Source organism: Neophocaena asiaeorientalis, unplaced genomic scaffold (assembly GCF_003031525.2).
Source record: "Neophocaena asiaeorientalis asiaeorientalis breed wild unplaced genomic scaffold, Neophocaena_asiaeorientalis_V1.1 scaffold14, whole genome shotgun sequence".
NCBI classification, from domain to species: domain Eukaryota; kingdom Metazoa; phylum Chordata; class Mammalia; order Artiodactyla; family Phocoenidae; genus Neophocaena; species Neophocaena asiaeorientalis.
Genome location: NW_020175192.1, coordinates 3,385,337 through 3,411,338, shown reverse-complemented (window position 1 = coordinate 3,411,338; position 26,002 = coordinate 3,385,337). Strand labels below are relative to the sequence as shown.

Genomic DNA, 26,002 nt, shown 5'->3' with positions numbered 1-26,002 from the left:
TAACACGTATATTTGGGGGCATTGAGGAATGTTTTATGAGGGATTGGGGCCCTAGGATCAATTTTAATTTCACTGAGTTCCTAAGACGCAATTGCCAAGTTTTTTTTTTTAATGAAAACCTTTCATTTTTTTTAAAAAACACCTCCCTCCAGAGGTAGTCCCCATGCCTTTTTCTGATGTGAGAGCGGCCAAATGCAGAGTTAGGTATCCTGAAAAAGTAATTGCTTCTTTAGCTGAGACTCAAGTGTGTAGTTCTTGAAAAATAACCACCTTCAAAAGTTCCAGAGAGAGGAAGGAAGTCTGAATCTCAAATATAAATATAATATAAAACTGATAAAAATAAGACACAATTCTGCGATTCCTAGGAGGGTACACAGAACTCTTGACATGTCTCCTCTGTCTCAAAGTGACATTTCTCAGACAAACTGCAGGTGTTGGAGACGGGGTCAGAAGGAACACTACAGTCATATGACCAAAATAAAATAACATGAAATTATTTTCAGATTATTCTCAGAATGGAAGCCCTTTCAGAGAGAAAAGGCAGAAGTTATCGTGGGAATTGCTTAGTGCCAAATCAGAATTAATGGCAAGGAGGCTGACTCAGACTTGAAGAGGCTGACACCCCAGTAACTGTGTGATTCCTCCCTTCAAGTCTGAATCCACCAAGATCTGGATAAAGTGACTTAAAACAAGAGGTCAACATGCAGTTCCTTATGGTTTGGCACCCGCCACTCCCTGTCTCTCCCAAAAGAGAGATTAACGGGACTCAGAGGATTATTAAAATTAAACTTTAGAAAGAGAAATCCCTCCAATGCCATATCAAAATAGTTATTAGGTGGGTCCTCTGCAGTAATAGAAGCTGTATGCAGAAATAGCCACGAGACAATTCCTATCGTGATGAAGTCCTGGACAAATGTCTGCTTTTAAGAACCCCTGAGGGACTTCTCTGGTGGCACAGTGATTAAGAATCTGCCTGCCAAAGCAGGGGACACGGGTTCGAGCCCTGGTCTGGGAAGATCCCACATGCCGCAGAGCAACTAAGCCTGTGCGCCACAACTACTGAGCCCGCGAGCCACAACTACGGAGCCCGCGTGCCTAGAGCCCATGCTCTGCAACAAGAGAAGCCACTGCAATGAGAAGCCCATGCACCGCAACGAAGAGTAGCCCCCGCTCGCTGCAACTAGAGAAGGCCCGCGCACAGCAACGATGACCCAATGCAGCCAAAAATAAATAAATAAAATTAAATTTAAAAACAGAACTTCCTTTCAAAAAAAAAAAAGAACCCCTGAACCACTCATGTGACTGTTGGATGGAAAGGTCCTTGCTTTCCAGACTCACCAGGACACGAGGTACCAGGTCAAGGAATGGAGCAGGGTGTGCCAGGATGCTGGAATTTGGGGATGTTGGGAAGACACTCAGGCCGCCACCACCAAATTTTCAATCTGTCTTTACTTCACAGTCATTTAATGAGGGATCGAGTCTTCCATTGCACAGCTGATGTGAGGGTTAAAAGGCTCTCTGCTTAGGAGGAGCTCCATTGAAGTCCCCTCTCCAGTGTAAATAAGTGCTTATCAGACAGGAGAATATCTGTGTTATGAGGAACAATTAAGGATGGAGAGGTAGAGGCCTAGGACCAGCAAGAGGGGCGCTGCGGGAGAGTCCCTGAGAGGGCAGGAAAGGCATCCCAAGAAACAAGGGCGAGTGTTTGGGTCAAACTTCACCCACTTCTCAATTTTGCAGTTTTCAGGCTGTGCCTGGGTGTGAAAGGCCCCAGGAAAAGCTTCTGGTGCTTTGGGGAAAATGGAACATAAACAAGGTCAGCAACGAACATACATGCCGTTCGGATTTCTATTAAACGGGGGAACTCTGAGTCAGTATACAAGGTTGTATCTGGAAGAATAAAAAGATGCTCACGAATAGAAAGCACATTATAAATACGAAGTGCAACAGAAAAGCTTTTGAGTTCAGTCTATTACGTGGTTGTCATCAGTCTGACATGGAAGCATGAAGTCATTACATAGAAATGAATAATTACCCGCCGTCACGGGAAGCTCAGTCTATGCCTGCAGTGACTCTATGCTGGTGATGGCAGGGCACCCCCTCCTGCACCCAAACCTCCAGGCCTATGACTGCTGCTTCTTAGCTGAGCAAAGCCCAGAGACAGTAAGGTCGCAAGCTACAGACAGGGTCATGGAGAAATCCTGGCTGGCCACTCTTTAAAAGGATCCATGCCTTCAGCCTGACTCTTCTCTTTAACTCTGTTTCTCATCCGTGACTGCTCAGATATAGATGTGAAAATTTGGGATATGAAAATTCTATTCTGGTAAAGTTTTCTACAGGGTTTTGAATGAGCGTGGAGATAGTCTGGGAGCTGGGAAGGTCCAGCTGGGGCTAATATACCCAGGCAGGCTCTGAATCCCCAGCCCTCCATAAGGCCCCCAGGTCCACACTGGGATTCCCACGCCCACACGGGGTCCCCATGCCCACAAGGGAATTCCCACACTCACACAGGGATCAGGGTCGGGGAGCAACTCTTAAGCTTCAGAGCTTCCACCATTCTCAGTCGTAGGATTTTTCTAAAAATCCTCCAAAGAGGTGGAGTGGAAAGACAAAACGCTGTTTCTCTGAGGTTCAGCCAAGATAAGGCTGGATTTTCCTAAATAACATTTATATGGAAAATAAAAAGAGGGAGGGGAAGAGTGAGACAAGGCAAGAACACACACACACAGATGAAATCACGGAAAAACAGTATCTGAGTTCCTGCTTGCCTGGGTCTGATCCTCATTGTTTTGAGGGCAGGTGCTTTTCTCAAACAAGCAAAAGATCTTTATATAAATAAATATATATGTAATAATACATACGTAACAATGTACAAATATACATAAATGTATTGTTTATTTTTGCATATATTTATAAATACATGTAGTGTATATACTATATAAATCTATATGTAATATTATGTATATGTTTGTGTGCATATATATATATACATATATATATACATTATTATACAAGAGAAAGATGCAGGGAAGGACTCAAGTGAGAAAGGAGTTCTAAAAAAAAAAAAGAAAAAATTTCAAGCTAACACAAGTCACTCCCCTCTCCTGTCCTCTGTCTTTCCCGTATACCCATTTACATTTACATTTATTTTGCTCAGGTGACTTTCAAATCTTGTTAGAGGAACAGGAAAAGTAAAAGCTCAGAAATGTTTACATACTTTAAATGACTCAATAATGTGCACAGAAATGAATTATTTACAAAGAAGCATCGGTGACTTTTAGTCATTTATTTCTAACGACTTTGCAAATTTGAGGATCCCTGACAACCAAAGCTGATGTTGCCAAACGGCAGCGAAACCATTTTCTTCGTCTAAGATGTCTTTTTCTCTTTATGTCATTGAAATTCAAACTTTTAAAGATATTTTGGCCTGAAGAATTAGGCATGACATTAAGTTTACCAAATTTAGCAAATGAAAGTATAGGATGCCTGGTTAAATTTGAATTTTGGATAAACAAATAATTTTTTAGGATCAGTGTGTCCCAAATACTGCATACTCATTGCATACTTATACTAAAAATTATTCGTTGTTTATCTGGAATTCAGATTTATCTGATCATCTTATATTTTATCTGGCAAAACAAGGGGCCATTAAAAAAATCATACCTCCACCATGTAGCCTACTGTTACGGTGGGTAAGCATTAAATAACATAGGATACGCAAAAATAATTATCCTGGGATATCAGAGTAGGAAAAATATTAAACATTTAGTCATCCTCCTTAGTATGGCTGAGAGGTAGTACATATACGCAATCAGTGTGGCTTCCAGAAGACTAGAGAAAACACGTATCAATACTTCAGTGTATTCAGCTTTCCTACTTCCCTCACTTGGCCAAAAAGGGTCATCTTTTTAGGACAAATATTTCCAGTTCACCCCATTCAGTACGAAAATAAAAGACTTTCCTTCTAAACCTGATACACGAGCATGTCCTTCCTTCAGGAGAAAAATCTGGCAATGCTGTGGCAGTTTTAGCCTCTCTCCTGTAAAAGCTATCTGTGAGAGGAGGGCTATTAATATTGTCTCCATTTCCTTATCTAAGGAAGGAGGATTGGAGGCGACGTCTCTACACTATCAGGTTTAGAGGAAGAGCATTGATGTTTCCAGAATGGGAAGATCCATTCCCATTCTGGTGGGTCTGAAACCTCACATCTGGGCCGCAGTTCACGAAAGTAAGATGACTGACTTAGCTTCCCAAGGAAAGATATTTGAAAGACACCACAGTTTTCTCTGGATAAAATAAAGGTGTGGATGAGCAATGTCAGAACTTATCTACTTGTTCTCCTGTTAGAGTCTTGGTGAGTGTGTCACTGTCTGGGGGAAAGTTTTGGAACTTGTCTGGATATGCCTTTGACATTACACTCTATTCTGAGACGCGAGGCACAGGTATACATTTCCTGGCAGCTTTAGAATCCCTGTCCATTTCTCTGTGGCTGGTTTCCCAGTCTTGTTTAACCAAGCACTTGCCACACGCTACATTAGGACTAGGCTCAAGGAGTTCAGAAGCTGCACTCTGCCTTCTGTGTTCATTTAGAAATGGAAAAAAAAAAAAAAGAGAGGCCAGTGATGCTGCCTTATTATGAGTGATGATAGATGGGTGACATTACCTGTTCACATACCAAAGGAGTCTCTGCCTGTAAAAATCAATTTATAATTACACTTGGAAAACCATATTCTTTTGGAAGTATGTCAGGGCCCTTTATATCCATGAGACAAGCATAATGAGGAATACCCCAGGGGGCCCTTACCGACTCACTAAACAAATACTTCTTTAGTGCATGTCAAGTGCCAGTTAACACTGGTTACGTGTTAACACTGCAGTGATAAAACTATGTACAAAGTCTCTGCCATCACATAGCTCTCAGCCTAGAGGAAAGAGACAAGTGCAAAGGTAATTGCCAACCATTGTGAGGAGTGTTGTGAAGTGAAACCATAGTGCAGGGTCCTATGGGGAGCTGAGGAAGGACGCCCAGCCTGGAAGCATTCTTGTGACAGCTTCCTAGAAGATGCTCATCTAAGGCGAGATCTGAAAATTCAGTAGGTATCTACCCAGTGAAGTGTGTGTGCGTGTGTGTGTGTGTGTGTGTGTTGGCAAAAAGATAGCAGTAAGGGGCTTCCCTGGTGGCGCAGTGGTTGAGAGTCTACCTGCCGATGCAGGGGACATGGGTTCGTGCCCCAGTCTGGGAAGATCCCACATGCTGCAGAGTGGCTGGGCCCATGACCCATGGCCGCTGAGCCTGCACAACCGGAGCCTGTGCTCCGCAACGGGAGAGGCCACAACAGTGAGAGGCCCGCGTACCGCAAACAAACAAACAAACAAACAAAAAACAAACAACCGAATCCCAAAATGGCCAGAAGACCTAAATAGACATTCCTCCAAAGAAGACATAGAGATGTTACGGGTTTGCAGGGCAGAAACAGAGACAGAGATGTAGAGAACAAACGTATGGGCACCAAGGGGAGAAAGCAGCAGGGGGGTGGCGATGGTGGTGTGATGAATTGGGAGATTGGGATTGACATGTATACACTGATATGTATAAAATTGATGCCTAATAAGGACCTGCTGTATAAAAAAATAAATAAAATAAAATTCAAAAAATTTTTAAAGAATTGCATGAAAAAGAATATTAGGAATAAGCTTAACAAAATGGGTGCAAGACTTGTACACTGAATACTACAAAATATTATTGAAGGAAATTTTTTAAAGACCTAACTAAATACAACAGATCTTGTAACCATGGATTGGAAGACTTAATACTGTTAAAATGGCAATATTCCCCAAATTGAGCAACAGATTCAATACAAGCCCTATCATATCTTAGCTCTCTTTTTTAGAGAAATTGACAATGTGACCCTGAATTTCATATGGAAATGGAAGGGACCCAAAATAGACAAGACAGTCTTGAAAAAGAATAAAGTTGGAGCAATGACACTTCTTGATTTCAAAATGCTACAGTAATCAAGATTGTTTGGTACTGGAATATTGGAATATAGATAGACATACAGATCAATGGAATGGGATTTGTAGTCCAGAAATTAACCCATACATTTGTAGTCAATTGATTTTCAGAAAGGATGCCAAGACAACTCAATAAGGGAATAGTCTTTTCAACAAATGTCACTGGGACACCTGGATATGCATGTGTAGCAGAATGAAGCTAAAACCCTACCTCAAACCTATAAAAAAATTAACCCCAAAGGGATAAAAGACCTAAATGGAAGAGCTAAAACTATAAAACTCTTAGAAGAAAACACTGGGGTAAATTTGTGACAATTGAATTAGGCAATGATTCTTTACATAAGATACTCCCCGAAAAAAAAAATATACATACCTAATATATATATATATATATATATATATATATATGCACACACATAGATGTACATACACATATAAATTAAACAATCAAAATTAAAAACGTTTGTGCTTCAAAGGATACTATTAAGAAACTAAAAAGATAACTGACAGGTGGAAGAAAAAAACTGCAAATCGTATATCTGATAAGAGTCTAGTATCCAGACTAAATAAAGAACTCTTACAATCCCAAACTAAAAGGACAACTCAATTAAAAACTTGGTAAAAGATATACACAGGTATTTCCCCAGGAATATATACAAATGTCCAATAAACACATGAAAAGTTGCTCAATGTCATTAGCCATTAGGAAAACGTAAATCAAAACCACAGTGGAATACCACTTGACAGCCACTGGAATAGTTAAAATCAAGCAGATAGATAGTAATAAGTACTGACCAGGATGCGGAGAAACTGGAACCCTCATTCACTGTTGGTAGGAATGGAAAATGGCACAGCCAATTTTGAAAACGGGTCTTTAGTTTCTTAAAAAGTTAAATGTAGAGTTACCGTATACCCCAGCAATACCACTCCTAGTTATCTACCCAAGGGACCTGGAAATATATGTTTACACAGAAACTTTTACGTGAATGTTCAAAGTGGTATTATTCATAACAGTCAAAATGTGCAAACAGCCCCAATATCCATCAGCTGCTGACTGGATACACAGAGGTGACCTATACAATGGAAGATGATTCAGCAGTAAAAAGAATGATGTCCTGATACATGCTGCAGTATAGATGGACCTTAAAAACAGTGCGCTAAGTAAAAAAGCCAGACACAAAAGACACACACTGCATGATTCTTTTTATACAAAATATTCAGAATAGGCAAGTTCACAGAGACAGAAAGTACACTAGTGGTTGCCAGCACTGGGGCAAGGAGAGAGCGGGGAATAAGCGCTGATGCTATGGGGCTTTGTGGGTGAAGAAACGTTCTAAAATTGCGTTCACGGCAGCACAACTTCACGAACACATGAAAAGTCACGGAATTGTATACTTTAAAATGGTGACTCTCGTGACGTGTAAATTATGTCTCAATTTTTTAAAAAGAGGAATTTAAAAAAATCATATGTAATTTTTAAAAATTAAGGGGGGCTTTATCCCAAGAGAAATGGGGGCCATTGAGGTGGGTTTTTTTTTTTGTTTTTGTTGTTTCTGCGGTACGCGGGCCTCTCACTGTTGTGGCCCCTCCCGTTGCGGAGCACGGGCTCCGGACGCGCAGGCTCAGCGGCCATGGCTCACGGGCCCAGCCGCTCCGCGGCATGTGGGATCTTTCCGGACTGGGGCACAAACCCGCGTCCCCTGCATCGGCAGGCGGACTCTCAACCACTGCGCCACCAGGGAAGCCCCCACTGAGGTTTTTAAGCAGGGGACTGACCTGATAAGATGTGCACTTCGTGATCACTCAGCCGCTCTGTGGAGGATGAACTGGAGAGGGCCAGAGGGGAAGTGCAGAGGCCAACATGGGAGGTAGATAAAGAGAGGGTGTGAGCAACCCCACGTCAGTTGGGAGGCAAACTGGTAGAGAGTAAGGACATGGGCTCGGAGTCAAGCTGCCCAGTTTGTGTCCTGGCTTTGTCTCTCTATGATCTTGAGCAAATTACCTGAGCTCATCTCTAAAACAGGGATAGTTATCTGTCTACCTCCTAGACTGTGTGAGGGTTCAATGCCTAATACAACCTCAAGAACTTAGAATGGTTTCTGGCACACAGGAACCTGCTGTGGCCCAAGGCCGCACAGCTACTACCTAGAAACACATAAATACTGGACTGCTCTGATTAAAGTTGCGGGTGGGCGGGCTGGACCCTTAGCCTCGTCCTCTTGTCCACCCCCCTTACCACCACCTTGTCCCAGGTCCCACCCACGCAGCCCTAAATTCCGGGGACTTCAGTGATTCCCTCTCTGCGAAATAAGGTTGGCCGCACAGTGGCCTGTTGGAAACCTGTCTCCTGGGCACTGTGTGAAAAATGGGGTGACAGCAGCTGACCCGTTTAAGAGTTCCGGCACGCAGGGCCGCTCTCAACTTGATAACATATCTAGACTAGAACCTCGGAAGGCGTTTGCTTCCCATACTTCATCTGCCAAAAAGAAAAAAAATTCTAAACACTCTTCTGCTTGCTGACGTGTATACAAACTGTTCTATTTTTTAAATAACAATGAAGGGGGAAACGGCCACAAAACAGACAAACACAGCCTCGAAGGAACATGAAGGAAATGTAGATCTCAGAAGGGTACGGTTGACAGAAATGCCTCTGAAGGAATTCCTGAGAAGTTTACGGTGGCCCTCACTACCTGCCTGCTTTATTATTCACTCTGTCTCCCCCTGACCCGGGAGAACTCTGGTTCTGATGCGATTTCGAGCAGAGACTTAGACAACTCTGGGTTCTAACCTCCTAGAGATTTGCTTGGGGACAAGGAAGTCCATGGATCAAGCCACAGGCCCCAATCCAGGAATGGCCCCATGAGACCTCACAGCCGGTGGCTGGTCAGGGTCACTGGGGGGTGAAGACAGGGTCTACGAACCCACAACCCAGCCGGCTGTTCCAGAATTCGGTCACGAGAGATACTTGGACTCCCTGTGTGCCAAACGCCTGTTCTGAGCCATTCCCAACATTCCTGACCAGACGCAGAACCTCCTGGTGATTCTGGTTTACACAGATGGGACTATGGGATCGTAAGGGCAAAAAAGGCCTCGCATATCTGAAGACCAGCATAGCTGATAAACCTGGAACTACCCCAGGACAAATGAGAGCTCTCACCAGCCCAAAGAAAGCATCCGAAGGTCAAAAAAGCCAGGAAGGGCTTCCCCTGGTGGCGCAGTGGTTGAGAGTCCGCCTGCCGATGCAGGGGACGCGGGTTCGTGCCCCGGTCCGGGAAGATCCCACATGCCGCGGAGCGGCTGGGCCCATGAGTCATGGCCGCTGAGCCTGCGCATCCGGAGCCTGTGCTCCGCAACGGGAGAGGCCACAACAGTGAGAGGCCCGTGTACCGCAAACAAAACAAAACAGAACATTTATTTTCATCACAAAAACCGGTCTTAGACAATCTGTTAACAGATCCTATTCCAGAGGTTCAGCTGTCCACACCCCAAGCACATGGACTTACAATAAAGTGTTCCTCTGTGGTTCAGACGGTTGGGATGGAAACTAGATGGAAGGTGATGCTAAAGAGACATTGTGGATGACCAGCCCAACACCTTCATTATATAAGAGAGGAAACTGAGGCCCAGAGAGATGAAGTGACCCATCAACATCTCCCAGCTACTTAACAGAGACAGGACTCAACTCCAGGGTTTCTGTCTCTGAGTCCATTACACCAAACCTTAATGAGTAACCAGGACTTTGTGAAACCACAGCTCCCACCAAAAAAAAGGGTTCGTAGTGAGCGATAGATGCCCCTCTTTCACACGTAACAGCATAAAAACTCAAGACTCTTATTTACAAAACAGCAGTGCTTGATAACCCATTTCGAATCTGTTAACAGTTAGCCAGCTGGTATCAGTGAAAAGCAATGCTGCCGCTCCCCTGGTCCAGTAGCTATTTTAGTAAATGTAACATTGGCATACTTTGCAAAAATAGACTCCAAACTCAAGTTATGGCGTATTTTTGTTCATTACCCAGGTCTAAGAACCCACTTAGCTAACGGAGGCATCATACATACCTTTCAAATAAAAGATCTGTTTTGGTAAATAATGTTTCTACTGGCAGCACACCACCAGCCTCCATATTTCTGAGGAAATCTTTAGTTTTATTATTGTATATGTTTAAATGAAAATGTTTTCTCCAAGATTTTAAGGAAAATTTTCCCATTTCATAGAGTAAGGACATGTAAATCGTTTGGGAATTTTAAATACATTTTAAAAATAATGTTAAAATGCTTGCTTTTCCTATTAAGCGTGGAAATTTCCGGAAGTCAATGACTGTGTCTTGTGCATTACTGCATCCCAATATCCAGCATGATAACATATAACACAAACATAATAATCACCTAATGAGGATTCGTTGACCAACCAGTGGGTGAATAAATGAAGAGATCTTTCTTTCAAGTGATTCCATTAGAGCAAAGCATCTATAGGATTGACTGTCTCCATTTGCATGTAGCAGTTTCCACCCTGGGCATATAGCCATACAAAGGTTCCAGACACAATTTACCAGGATGCCTAGTGCTTCTTCCCTTACATCAACGTCAACTATAAAATCCCCAGTTTCTCGGGGAACTGTTCACATGAGATGATAATTGCCGGTAGCAGAAGCTGTTTGAAAAATAGATCGAACGTGTAGAACGCACTACGCTTTTGTGGGTGTGTTTTCCTTCCTGTATCTCTATACGTTTATGTACGCAGGATACACCAGAGATTTTCAGGTAAACCGCTTTTCAAAATATTGCTGTGGACTTCTTGAAGATGGAAGAATGTCTTTTATATTTCAGGGCAATGCCATCTTTATACCCCAGGGTTTATCACAATGCTTGTTATACGCTAAGTGCCCATTAAATATTAGTCAAAATAAGACAGTGAACAAAAACATCAGTCAGTAGGCTCTCCTTTGAGTAAACCTGACATTTGTATACCTTAATCTCAGTTCACAGACCACTTTATAGAATCCCATCTATTGCAGAAAATTAGGTCTATCGGTAGCAGCTTTGAAAAAAATTGACTTGTGATTACTCTTTTGTGTGCAGTTAAAGCTATAATTTTAGAAACAAAGAAAAGTTTCCCACTTGTTAAAAGACAGGTTTCTCCTGATTTTGCATCTTTTCCCAAAGCATCCCTTATTTTGTTGAATACAAAGCCCAACTAACAGAGCCACTACCAAAGCCCACAGCTCTTTAAGAGCCAGCACGGCAGATATGTGTTCCCAGAACCTTAGGAAAACACCATGCTGAGCTCTTGTAAAATACGATCTCTGATCTCTGTTTTTGGAGCTTAAACTAACAATAGAGACCTTCGATCAATACTGAGGAGAAGCCTTAGAGCACTGAGGAAGGAAAGCATCTTCACATGATACTGTCAGCTTCCTCAATGTAGCCAAAATTGGCAACTAAAGAACACTTAAGTAACCTGGAATTTTGGTGGGTGTGTTTTGACGTTGCTTTTGCCCTTTTCTTGGTCAGCATCTCAAAACCAAGGACACTGTCTCCATGTGTCAAATTTAAGGCTGTTTCCAAGGTATCAGCCCACTCTGAAATTAGAAATCCAAGTGGCTTTGTAGTTCTCTGTTTGATGAGTTTGCCCACAACGCATACGTGGAGACAGAATGATTCCGTTTGAAAAGCCAAGCTCATCCATTCTGGAACCCAGTCAGTGATGATGAAGAGTTAACCCAGCTTCTTCAGACAGTGTTCCATTCATTAGCTTCATGAAAAGCAATAATGGACCAAAATCTGTCTCGGCTGAAGAAAGAATGGCCCTACGGGATGTAAACAGACTGCCATGAATGTTCATCAACTCATTTCTTGTTGGATTTGAGAGTGAACAGAAATTTGTCATTACCCGTATTACTCAGTAAATTTCTATTCTTCCTCTGAGCGTTCCCAAGGCCTCGCCAAGGTGTCTTTGAGAATTCTAATGCTCTGGCTGATTTTCATTTGGCTGACGTGGGGAAGTCTGCTGAACAGAGCAAAGAGAAATACGTGTATCTTTCACTGGTCCCATTTCTTCCCTCCCCCTGCTGGACCTTGGGCCCCTCCAGGCCTTCACACAGGCCTCCGCATAAATTCTATCCAGTCTCCTGGCCTCCTGAATCCCCCCATTACAATCCATCACAGAGTTAGCCCCCTAAAGCACAGATAAGACCGGTCATCATCCTACTCGAAAAAAAACCCAAAAACCAAAAAATGTCAGTGGCTATCAAATAAAGTTCAGCTTTGCCTGACACGTAAGGCTATTTACAATTTGGTTCCGATCCGTTTGCTCAGTTTTATCTCACTGACTCCAGTGAACTGGATTGTTAGTCGTGCTCATACGTCTGCCATCTCTCTACACTTTTAGTCATGCTGACTCGTCCGCTCTAAAGAAACCGGTCATCAGTTTCCATGTGTCCTGATGCTAACTCCAGGTTGGAAGTCATTGTTTCCCTACTTCCAATTCCCAAAGCATCATGCTGGAGTTGCTTTTAAGCTCTGATTTTATTTTTTCATATTTGGTGTTATATTTATTTCAATAAATGTATTATTTTGCTCTCCCTGCTCTTCTCAAGACTTTGAAAGCTTTGAGATTGGATGATGAGTCGCACACATTTCAATATTCCGTAAATCTTCAGACACAGAGCCCGGTACATAATAGATACTTAGTAACTATGAGTGAGTGAATGAATGAATGAATGAATGGAAATGATCTCTTCCATATCACCCTACTTTCCCATTCCAATAATATGACAGGAACATGAGCCATTTAAGCAGTTTAATTATCTAACCCAAAACATGGGCTCTGAACATCAGAGCGAGTCTAGATGCAACAGCTGGGGTGTCAAAACACGTTAAAAATAATAATGCAAAAAGGACCAGGTGTAAGCTAAGCTGAGCAGTTTCTTCTGGCACCTCTTCCCCTACCATTCAATCGTTCTATAATTATCATACCTGCTTAAAGGTCCTATTTTCTGCTGATTCTCAACTAGATAAAATACATACAGCTTTCAGAGATTGAAAATATTCCTATAAGGAATGAACTAAGGCTTTTGTTTTAATTTATTAAATGGAATAAAAATACACCTTACTTGACATAGTAATTTATTATCAAGTATTCAGCACTGGGAAATGTTCAATCATCTGTTTGAGACCCATAATTCTGAGTGTACCAGAAAAACTGGAGTTGGTTAACAGGAGTGAGACCACTCAGATCCTGCGCATCCATTCAGGACCTTCCATCAACGATACGTTGTTCTGCATACCGTAGGAGATACAAAGAATAAGAAGGTATGGACCCTGCACTCCAGAAACTTTGACAAGACCACGACTGGGTTAAAAGTATCAGGACAGATAACACCAAATGCCCAGCCCTGGGATTTGCGCTTCAGCAGAAGGTTCTGATGGGATCTGGGTATGCAGTTGCGAGTCAATCATGGGCAGGCCCTGCCTGTACATGGAAGGCACAGCTGTCAAGGGCTCTGGAGGACCAACTGTCCACCAAATTCTGTTGAATTCACATCCAATTTGTTCCTCATTTTCTCCCTTTACTGATATTCCTGCTGCTACTACTTTCTTTAGCTCAAGTTGGCATAATTTCTCACTGGATTAAATTAGTAGCCTCCCAATAAAACTCCCTGCCTCCCATCCAGTTCCCTTCTAATCCAGGCTCCACACTGCTGTCTGTAGACATCTCTTTCAAAAATACAAATATCAACACGTAACTTTCCTGCCAAAAATCTTTAAGTTACTCCCCATAACCTTCAGGGCTCAGTTGGAAGTATTCAACCGGCGCCATGATCTGACTGTTTCTCAAGGTGCTTCTCCCATTTACCCCAAAAGTGGCCTTAAGCTCCAGCCATCCCACACAGTTCCCCCAGGGGGCGCTGCTGTCCCTCCAGCTCGCAGGCCTTTGCGTGAGGTCCGTCCTCAGCCGGCAGTGCGGTCCCACTCAGCTGCCTGACCTGCACATCTTCCAGTATCCTTCAAGGTTCACCTGACGCCTCTGATCGCACCACCTGGGAGTTCCACCTCCATTCCCACGCCCACTGTCACCTTCACAGGGCTCTCTTACTTGCCCACTTAAACAAGGCTCAATCAGTGGCCAGAATCCTCTGTTCTGAAATGAAGACTTGAACGGGGATTTGTTAGGTCCATTTTCCTGTGAAGAAGCTGCCCAAACATGCCTGGATGCACCTAATGCATCTCTTTCTAACTCCCCTGCTCTTTTTCAGGAACCAACATGCTCCTCCCGAGCTTGGTTTCCTCCCCAAGACCGTCAAGAAATTTCGGTTCTCCCCCCATGCCCCCCCTCCCCCAAAACTGTTAAAGAGGCCTTGGTCAGTAGGACTTTCATACTAAAGGAACTCCAGAGCTTTTTCTTTGTCCTGAAAACCATGAATGAATGATGGACCTCCGGCCAGAATGGGCTGCTACCCGAAAAACCTGCTTGTGATCTGAGAAATGTAGTCCCGAACAAAGGAAGCAGGTAAAGGGTGCGTCCCCAGGAATGACAGAAGCAGGACCTGCTCTTGGACAGAGGGAAGAGCTGGTGACCCGGAATGGAAATGAACCAAAGCCCTAAAGTAGAGAAAAGGTGGAACATGTGGATTCACAAATAAAATGAGATGCAAACACCTGGGTGCACTTAGAATAAATCACAACTTCTTCCCATGACCTATTTGACCTATGCAGTGTGACCTCATCTAGGTCACAATCTCACTTTTTACCCCTCTCCTCTCATTAGCTTCAGGCCCTCTGCACCTGCCAGCACCTCTGCTTGAAGGGGCAGGTGCTTCGTGTCAGGAGCCTTCAGGTCACAGTTCAAAATGTCAGCTTCTCTGAGTGGTTGTCACTAACTTTCCCATTTAAAGGAACACACCTCCCATTAGCACTTGTCACAGGCTAAATGTATTTTGCTTGTTTATTTCCTGCTTCTTCTCAATAGGAACCTTCTCTTCTCATTCACCGTAGAATTTCCAGCACTTTGTGCTTGGTACCAGATAGGAGCTCAATGTTAGTGGAGAATAAATGAAAAAAAATCATAGAAGGCATCAAAGAGGAAATAAATCAACACATAACAAGCTTTCTGTTTCTCAAGTCTTGACTTCGAGTCACCTGATCAGAATTTCTGCTTCTATCATCTCACAGGGAGATTAGGAGCCCACGAGCAAACTGTTAACTCCAATTAATTTGCTCCCCAAAACTCTGGAATCCCCAAGCGTATTGGAGTGGCCATGTCCTAAGGGAAAATGGTTGTCAGATGAAGGAAGGATTGTTGAAAACTCAAATGGAGGTTCTCAAGCAACCTTCAGCTGGGAAAGTGTGCCCTGTCTTTGCCGATTCCCGCTGTCACATCCATCAAGTCTTGGGCAGAGGACCTCAGAAAAACTATTTTCTGTTGACCTGGTCTTCATGAGAATAGGCAGAAATCTCGATCAGATTTTTTTAATGAAATCCTTGACTTGTGTTTATTGCGTATATTAATGCCTCCTGTGGATGAGATGTTTTCCACTCCCAAGTCTACAAAGGGTATGACAGCACAGTATTTGTCACATGGGTCGGGTGTCCACCTGCATTCTGATTGTGGTGGTTTAAAAATGTCCACGTGTTCTCTGGTAGTCCCCTCTTCAAAGGTGGAGTTGAATTCCCAGCCACCCCTCGAATAGGGACTGGCATTGACTTCTAACCAACAGAAGGTGATGGAAGCGAGGCCATGTGACCTTGGAGCATCCTAGAAAAGATGGCTTTCACCTGAGGCTCTGTAGGAAGCCAGGGCCACAGCACGAGCACCTTCAAAACTCCTGAGAGAGGCCCACAAGGAGAAAAACAGAGGCCTCCTACCAACATATGAGTGACTCACATTTTCTTTCTTCTTTTATTTGGCTTTTGCAATTGACATGCCACTCTCCCCACTCTCTCCTTGGATAAAGTTATGTGAGTTTTGACAAACAAACACATACAGCCAGGAAGCCATATCAGGCTCCAGACAAGTTCCACAACCCCCAAATGCCCTCTTACGGCCCCACTGTAGTCAACCTCTTCCCCTCACCACCAATGACCGGCAACCACGACTCTGTTTTCCAGAATGGAATGAACCACCTTTAGAAGTAGAACTGCAGCCCAGGCTGACATCTCAGGTGCAAAGTGATAAGAAACCTCAAGCCAGAATCACCTAGCCAAGCCACTCCCAAATTCCTCCCTGGAAACTTTGAGAGATAATAAATGTTTACCATGTTTTAAGCCACTAAGTTTTGGGGTGATTGTCACACAGCAATAGTTGCACCTGTTGCCTTTGGAAACTGTTCATTTTTTGACTTAGACTGCCTTTCCTTTCCTGGTCTTGGAGAAGCCCCAGTGCCCAAGTCCCCTGCACAGGTACCTTAGGTGACCTGAAGGTGGAGGAGGGCCACTGAATGATACGGCCAAGCTGTCTACCGCCTGCCACGTGGGCAAAGGCCAAACTAATATTTAGAGGAACCCACGATGATCTGAAAGTCCACAGCAGAAATAATTCAAAAAGTAAATCTCTCTCACTCCCGTGTTCTGTCTGTTTTGAGGAAAGTCTTCTCATTTTCACTCACATACCACTTTTATGATTTGAAGTCCTGGGTAAGCTTTCTGTAACCCCTGGAAATGATTCCCCATTCCCTCCAATAAAGGCAGAAGCTGCATTACAGAGGGAGTCATCAATTCTAGCAGCCTCTCTAGAAATAGCTTTCTCTTCACAGAATTTTGCTTCTCAATCCCAGGCCCCTGGAAAAATTGAATATGATTTCTTTGCCTTTTCTAGATTCTCTCTAACTGAGATGGAGTCATGAAGGTGGAGAAAACTCTTTTGTTAAAGTATAGGATGTACCCTGTAAATCATTCATTCCCAGAAAGCTGAGAGTTGAACTGTGCCCATTCTATACTTGAATTCAAAGAGAGTTTAATACTAAAATATACATAAGTTCCCAAACTTAACTGTTCTGAAACAAAAGAGTTAATCATCAGAGTTCTAGCTAGTCAATGAGGAGTCATTGGAAATGGATGCACCTCCAATCAGGAGCCATAACTTAGAAGGGGACAGTTACCCCACTTCTCTGGGCCCCAGAACCCTGCTCTGTTAAAACAAGGGGCAAAATTCATGATGTTTGATGTCCTTTCCAGCACTGTCTGCGTCTGATGCTCAGAAACATTATGAAATTTTCAAATGAATTCTTTTGCTCTGTTTTCGTTTCCTCCGAAACAATGAAATAACTTGCATCTTCTCATCCTAACACTTTTAGAAGAATAAATAATAAATGTCTGCAAAATGAATATTCTATTTCCACTGAGCTCTAAATTCATAATTTATACTCTCCCTGTTTCTACATAAGAAATTGCCTTATATCTGTGTTTTATGCTAGCAAGAAGAAATTGAACTACAAAGAAAACCTCTAAAGCACTTTCTGTCCATTGGAGTTTATAATTCTATAATTCAATAACTTCCTTTGCTTTCTAGATTGGACTCCATGTTCAGAAAGAGGTGGCCGTTTTTCTTATTAAGCTAAAAGTTGGAAGTAGAGACAGATGTCATCTACTTTCTGGAACAAATATCACTAAACTTGAGTCAGTAACCAGGTTATTCACATTAATAACTATTTAGGCCAATCCCATTTAAAATCCCTTGTTAATCTACAAGAATAATTTCCTTTTTAAAAATTTGATTTGCCGCTTGAAGCAAAGGAAGGCCAGAAAGCTAATACGGTTCTGTAGAGTTTCCAATGACTAAATAGTGTGGATACCAAAAAAATACAAAAGGTACGAGGTTTTTTTGTGCTATTAAATTATATACAAATAATAGGTAGAAAGTTATGTGTAGGTCACAGGAATCAAGGTCAATGTATAAAAATTAATTGTATTTTCTATATGTCAGTAAGAAACACATAAAAATGAAATTTCAAAAAATGTAATTTAGGGCTTCCCTGGTGGCACAGTGGTCGAGAGTCTGCCTGCCGATGCAGGGGATACGGGTTCGTGCCCTGGTCCGGGAAGATCCCACATGCCGCGGAGCGGCTGGACCTGTGAGCCATGGCCGCTGAGCCTGTGTGTCCGGAGCCTGTGCTCCGCAATGGGAGAGGCCACAACAGTGAGAGGCCCGCGTACCGCAAAAAAAAAAAAATATATATATATATATAATTTATAATAGTGTTAAAGAGCACAAAGTACTCAAGGCCACATTCAACTAATAATGTGTAAAATCTTTACATGGAAAACTACGTGATAGTGCTGATAGAACTTAAAGAAAGAAGTAAATAGGGAGATATATGATGTTCATGGATTGTAAGATTCAATATTGTGAGTCATTTAAATAAATCTCCCCAAATTGATCTATAGATTAAATGAAGTCCCATTCAGTATTCCACCAAACTTTCTATGTAGAGACTGAAAAACTGATTCTAACATTTATAAAGAAATGTGAAGGATTTAGAACAGCCAAAAAATCTTGAGAAAAAAAATAACGCTGGAGAACTTGCACTACCTATTATCAAAAGTTCTCTAATGCTATAAATAAATACGGTGTGGTGCTGGCATAAAGATAGACAAATAAATCAATGGAACACAATAGATTGTATAGAAATAGACTCACACACAATTAATAGATTTTCAAAAGAGGTGCCAAGAAAATCCAATGAGGAAAAAAATAATAATTTCTACAAATTTGCTGCAACAACTGGGTAAATATCTAAAAACAAAATGAATTTCAACCCCTTCCTCACACCATACACAAAAATTAATTGGAGATACATCATAATTCTAGATGTGAAAGCTAAAATTATGAAACTTGTAGATGAAAATATACAAGATTACCTTTGATCATGAGTGTAGGCAAAGATTTTTTAGATGGGACACAAAAAGCAATGATTATGAAAGAAAATAAAGAGAAATTATACTTTGATAATTCAATAGTGTCTGCTTGCCAGACATTATTTAAGAAAATGAAGAGCCAAGTCATAGTCTAGGAGAAAATATTCACAATGGGTATACCTGACAAAGGATTTGTATTTATAATATATGAAAACCTTCTACCTACTACTCAACAATAAAGTATGGTACTGACACAAAAACAGAAATATAGATCAATGGAACAGGATAGAAAGCCCAGAGATAAACCCAAGCACATATGGTCACCTTATCTTTGATAAAGGAGGCAAGAGTATACAATGGAGAAAAGACAGCCTCTTCAGTAAGAGGTGCTGGGAAAACTGAACAGCTACATGTAAAAGAATGAAATTAGAACACTCCTTAACACCATACACAAAAATAAACTCAAAATGGATTAGAGGCCTAAATGTAAGGCCAGACACTATAAAACTCTTAGAGAAAAACGTAGGCAGAACACTCTATGACATAAATCACAGCAAGATCCTTTTTGACCCACCTCCAAGAGAAATAGACATAAAAATAAACAAATGGGACCTAATGAAACTTAAAAGCTTTTGCACAGCAAAGGAAACCATCAACAAGACGAAAAGACAGCCCTCAGAATGGGAGAAAATATTTGCAAATGAAGCAACTGACAAAGGATAAATCTCCAAAATTTACAAGCACCTCATGCAGCTCAATATCAAAAAAACAAACAAACCAATCCAAAAATGGGCAGAAGATGTAAAGACATTTCTCCAAACAAGATATACAGACTGCCAACGAACACATGAAAAGATACTCAACATCACTAATCATTAGACAAACACAAATCAAAGCTACAATGAGGTATCACCTCACACAGGTCAGAATGGCCATCATCAAAAAGTGCAATTATACTCCAATAAAGATGTTAAAAAAATTAAATAAAGAGGCAGACAGCCAGTTTTTTTAAATAGGCAAAAGACATGAACAGACATTTCACAAAGGAAGATATACAAATGACCAACATTTTAAAGTGTTTGACATAATTAGTCAACATGGAAACACAAATTAAAGCCATAATGAAATACTCTCCTACACCCACTAGAATGACTAATACTTGAGAGACTGATAAAAACAAATGTCGGTGAGGATATGGAATTCATATATGTTGCTTTAGGGTGTGCAAAATAATGCAGCTACTTTGGAAAACATTTTGGTAGCTTCTTGTTCAGTTAAAAATACACCCAACTTATGACTATGACCCAGCAATTCTACTCCGAGGTATTTAACAAGAGAAGTAAAAACATCTGTCAACAGCAACAACAAAAAGAATGTTCATGAAAGCCTTATTCAAAATAGCCCCAAAAATGTCAAGAGGAGAATGGCTAGACATATTGTGGGATTTCTGTCTAGGAGAAAACCACTCTGTGATAAAGAGCAAGGGGCTACTCTGCTTTTTACGCAACAAATGGATACGTTTCAAAAACAATATGAGGGCTTCCTTGGTGGCGCAGTGGTTGAGAGTCTGCCTGCCAATGCAGGGGACGCGGGTTTGTGCCCCGGTCCGGGAGGATCCCACATGCCACGGAGCGGCTGGGCCCGTGAGCCATGGCCGCTGAGCCTGCGCGTCCGGAGCCTGTGCTCTGCAACGGGAGAGGCCACAACAGTGAGAGGCCCGCGTACCGCCAGAAAAAAAAAAAAATATGAGAAGCTAGACACAGAAAAATACATACTTTCTGTGACAATTATATGAAATTTTAGAGCAGGCAAAACTAAATTTTGGTGAAAGAAATAAGAAAATTGGTTCCCTGGAATGGGAAGTTAGGATTGACTGGGATGGGGCCCGTGGGAATGACGTCGTGATGGAAAAGTTATGGATCTTGGTAGGAGCGTGGGTTACACTCAGTGAACTATATAACACTTAATATCTCTGCTTTTCACAATATATAAAATATACATCGTCTTTTTAAATTAGAAGAAAAGATCATAAATAATGTCTTGTAAAAATTATTCAATCAGGATCCTTTTGGAAATGAAAAGTATTGCCATGTTAAAAAATGCAGAATTTTAGGTGACTTTTAAATTCTGCTTTCTCTGTTTATTCATTCATTCAGCAATTTTATTGAGTACCTACTCTGTGTCTGTCACTGTTCTAGGTGTTTTTGAACACATCAGTGGGCAAAGCAGACATAGATTCCTGCTTTCAAGTTGCTAACAGTTTATAGGGTGAGTAGGGAGAAATCAGGAAAACCATAATAAACCGGTAAATGATGTCGTGTTTTACTGAGAAGTGCTGGGACTTCCCTGGCGGTCCAGTGGTTAAGACTCCATGCCTCCACTGCAGGGGGCACAAGTTCGATCCCCGGTCGGGGAACTAAGATCCCACGTGCCGCACGGCCAAAAAAATAAAATAAAATAAAATAAATTAAAAACTGAGAAGTGCTAAGAAGGAGAGGAAGCCTGTGACACTGCCATCCTCCAGCTGCTTGACACCAGTTTTTTAAAAGTTATGGATATGCCTGTATTTACTGGTTAGCATTTTTGCCTTTATTAATTGATCGACCATGCACTAGAAGCGTTCCAGAAATAGGAGACTGTGTGTGTGCGCGCGCGCGCGTGTGTTTTAAAACATGCTAGGTTATCATCATTGCTTTATTCCCTAAACTTTTGCAATATGTAATGCCTGAATACATATACATCAAGATGTCACCTGGGGTGGGTGAAAAGGTTGGTTTCAAGGACGCTGTGTTCGATGCTAATCGCGTTTCATGTACTACTGAGTCAGAATCACATTGAGTTATCAAGTCCAAGAGCAGCCTTTTTTGTCTTTGGGATAAAAGACAAACCACTCAGATGTTACAGAATTCAGACTCCCAAGTCATTAAGACATGGCTGTACCTAAAAGATGCAGCACCGATAATTCAAAACAGACAAGAAGAATGTGCTCTAGGAATAATTCTTCTACAAGTCATAATATCTGGCACAAAACATAAATAAAGCCCTATTTTTCTCCTTCAGTGCCTCCTGCCATGAAGGAGTCGCTGAGCAGACTTGTTATCTGCCAGGAACAGCGAGACATGGGAGGCCTTCAGCTAAAAAATACTCCTCCTGTATTTTTAACAAGACAGAGACTGTGAACACAAGAAATTCCCCAGCAGACAGCAATAGTACCAACAATTCAAAAGCATTTGCAACGTGATCCAACATACTGAAATATTAAGCTCCATGTTGTTTCTCTAGAGCTAGAAAACCTCCACAAAAATAGTGTTTTTCCTCTTTGCTCTCATTTGCTGTTTTTAATCATTATCTTGGAAAAATCAGTCTCTCATCAAGCTCCATAGATCTCCTAATGGACCTGCAGTCTTAAATCTATGCTGTATGATAGGCTTCTTCCATGATAATCTGTTTATTCACCAGCTACAGCTTATCTTTTCCTCTCTTTTGCCTAAACACATATGATTCTGCTCACATGGGATAACTTCTCACCTGCTAAAAGACCACCCACCTTTCTAGTTCCAACTCCAGTCCTTTTCTTTGGTGAAGTCTTCCCCAACCAACATGATCAGAAGTGACCTGTCCCTCCTGTCAGGTCACACAGCAAGATCTTCTGTCCCATTTATTTGGTCTAGAATTATACCAGGTTATTTTCCCTTGGAGGCTCATAGCCTGGTAAGGGTAATAAGAATTGCAGGCTCTACATACGGAACCCAGGTTGCATTCTCAGAACTGACTTGTAAATTTTGCTATTACAGCTATTATGATGGATGATCGCCTGGTCAACTCCTAAAAGTATATCTAAACCATAAAATATCTGAGGTATAGTAGAGCACCCTTTGCAGAATTATTTTTCTGAGAAAATGCATTTCTACTTCTACACTGCCAACATCAATTGATCAAAACGGTTTAGGTGATCAAAAAATGTTTAAATGGCTGTTGATGATGAAATATTCTATTAGGTTCCACAGAATGGTATGTGGCTTCCTCAGGAATCCATAGGATTGATCCTCACCCTGACTTCCAAGTCTCCACTCAGCAACTTCTGTGAAACCTCACACGAACTTCAAAGGCTCCATGGTTTCCATCAACCGAGAAAATACGTATCAGATGGGGGATGGGGGGAGCCAGGTATTGATTCTATAGTGGTCCACAGCACTGTCTTACCTCAGCTTCCTAGATATGCCCATGAAAAGGCCTTGGGCTTAATTTAATCCATGAAATGGAGCCAATGTGTTGCTTTGTTTGGGCTGAATTCATAAAAGCACAAAAGTTTTTAAGATAACACCATTTGGCCTTTTTTGCATCTGCTCTTGTACTGCTCGTGTACAAAAGCATTCATTCCAGGAGGTGTTTAAAGATAAAGCAGAAGGAAAAACTCTGGTTCATGAGTGGGTGGTTTTGATCTGAAACATAGTCAATAAAAATATGGCAATCACAAATACTTTGAAAGAAAGGAGATGGAAAAAATTAGTTTTCTGTTCATTTCCTTTTTCTTCTATTCCTTTTGGAGGATCCTAGAATTGTCCTTAGTAAGCAAAGCAATAGGAAGAATCATCCCAGTTTACGAAAACACTTTCTCTGAAAGCCCAGTTCTGTGGCAGAAATCAGAAGAGTTTCTCTTACCTCTTAATTCCCCCGTATCCAGAGTTGTCCCAAGCTGTTCTAACAAAGCAACTCTTGCTGCATTCTTCTTGTGTTTCTTGCCATCATAATGCTGCTGGGCCATCAGAGGGTTGTTAAACCAGGCTGCACAGAGCCCACAGTATCTGTCTGAATCTCTTCTTTGATAGGGAGATGAGACCACTGGAGCAGTGTCCACTCTCGGAGGTTTAAGTGAGCTCAGAGGCGCTGCTGGGGAGAAAAACAACCAGAGAGAACCACAAGCCACATTAGTCCCTTCCTGAGTGCACGTGTCCTCAACAGCTGAAGATGAAAGGTTCTCCCGTTCATTCTAGAGCTCAAAAATCCAAGAATTTACTGAGATCAGGAAAAATGATCTTTGCCAGCCTTTGTTTTTGAAGTTGGGCTACAATTAAAAATTCCTAACTTATTGCGCCAAAGTTTGCAATTTGTTATGGTTCCATCTGATAGTTCAGGAAACCATCCTTTAGGAGGAAAGAAAGGTTTTTTAAAAATAAAATCTCGGGGCTTCCCTGGTGGCACAGTGGTTGAGAGTCCACCTGCCGATGCAGGGGACACGGGTTCGTGCCCCGGTCCGGGAAGATCCCACATGCCGCGGAGCGGCTGGGCCCGTGAGCCATGGCCACTGAGCCTGTGCGTCCGGAGCCTGTGCTCCGCAAGGGGAGAGGCCACAACAGTGAGAGGCCCGCATACAAAAAAAAAAAAAAAAAAAAAAAAAAAGATCTCAGAGGTAAGGGAGTGATTTATTAATCAAAGCCAAAACTTGAAGTAAACATTGTACAATCACGACTTGAAAGATTCTGAATGAATGAATTAAACATTTGTGTGCTACAGATGGAAATAACTAGTAAGTAAAGGATTTGTCAAAGTGATAGAAGCTGATCTGTCAGTTGCATGGATTGTACCAACTGACGAAATCATGCTAATTTTATTGTCAGTTATTTCTGTTTATTGTGAGAGGTTATTTTCAATCCATACCTGCTAAAATTGACACTGAAAATACAATATTTTTTTAAAAGACCGAAAGACAAACACTATAGAGCAGATGTTGCTATCTAAGTGACAAAGACATACTATCACTATTTTGAGATTGCATAGCCTCAGCTATTAACATATTTCATTGTGAGCTTACAGTTATTTTGGGTCCAGGAACAAAAAGAGAATCTAACTTGGAAGAGTTTACTAACAGAAGACAAAAATAACTTTTATGCATTACAACATACAAGTTGCTTTCATCTTTTCAATAACTATGAGTTGGATTATTATCCTGTTTCTCAGATGATGGACTTCAGAGACGCCAAAGTTTTACTGAAGGTAAGGTAACTAGTTATGGTAAAGGCAGGAGTCCAAGCAAATCCTTAATTTCCAAAACCAATATTCCTTTCAATACCGCTAAGAACTCTTTTCATACTTCTTAATAAGCCAAGGAATTTTTTTCTAGACCTCAGTTATCTTTGTATTTTATATGGGACATAATTTAATTTTAGAAAAAATTCTGCTCCAAATCTTTTGGAGAAGAAAACAAATTTAAACTCTCATATGGCCCATTAGTCATCATGCAATATAGCAATGCCTTCTGTTTTTTCTTTGCCCCTGTGATGTGGAGTGCAGCTGGCAAGACTATGAAAATTAGGGTTATTCCAAGGAAAAGCTGAGATCTGGAACCTCAATAACAAATTAATGAACCATCTGATCAACTCACTAAGCTTTCAAATCACTTTTATGTGGATTTTATTTTTAGATTGAATAACTGATACACCCACAGCCAACACAATACTCCATGGTGAAAAGCTGAAAGCCTTCCCACTAAAATCTGGAGCAAGACAAGGATGCCCACTCTCACTGCTTCTATTTAACATGGTATTGGAAGTCCTAGACACAGCAATTAGACAAGAAAAAGAAATAGAAGGTATCCAAATTGTAAGGGAAGAGGTAAAACTGTCACTATTTGCAGATGACATGATACTCTATATAGAGAACCCTAAAGTTTCCACCCCAAAACTATTAGAACTAATAAATGAATTCAGCAAGGTTGCAAGATACAAAATTAATATACAGAAATCTGTTGCATTTCTGTACACCAACAATGAAATATCAAAAAGAAAAGTAAAAAAAAAAATAAAATCACATCACATCAAAAATATACTTGGGAATAAACTTAACCAAGGAAGTGAAAGACCAATATGCTGAAAACTATAAGACATTAATGAAGGAAGTCGAAGATGATTTAAAGAAATGGAAAGATATCCCATGCTTTTGGCTTAGAAGAATCAATATTATTAAAATGGCCATATTATTGAAAACAATCTACATATTTAATGCAATCTCTATCAAAATACCCAGGACATTTTTCACTGAACTTGAGCAAATAATCGTAAAATTTATATGGAAGCACAAAAGACCCCAATTTGCCAAAGCAATTCTGAGAAAAAAGAACAAAGCTGGAGGTATAACCC

At 41.3% G+C, this 26,002-nt stretch overlaps 1 protein-coding gene across 1 annotated transcript in view; it reads right to left on the bottom strand.

Annotated features, from left to right (window-relative positions):
- Positions 1 to 26,002, bottom strand: part of ZMAT4 (zinc finger matrin-type 4) — a 328,509-nt gene that overhangs the window by 86,466 nt on the left and 216,041 nt on the right. The window contains exon 5 of the mRNA XM_024765120.1: positions 23,529 to 23,756. Within this exon, the coding sequence (XP_024620888.1) occupies positions 23,529 to 23,756 (228 nt within the window). The remainder of the gene's footprint in view (positions 1 to 23,528; positions 23,757 to 26,002) is intronic.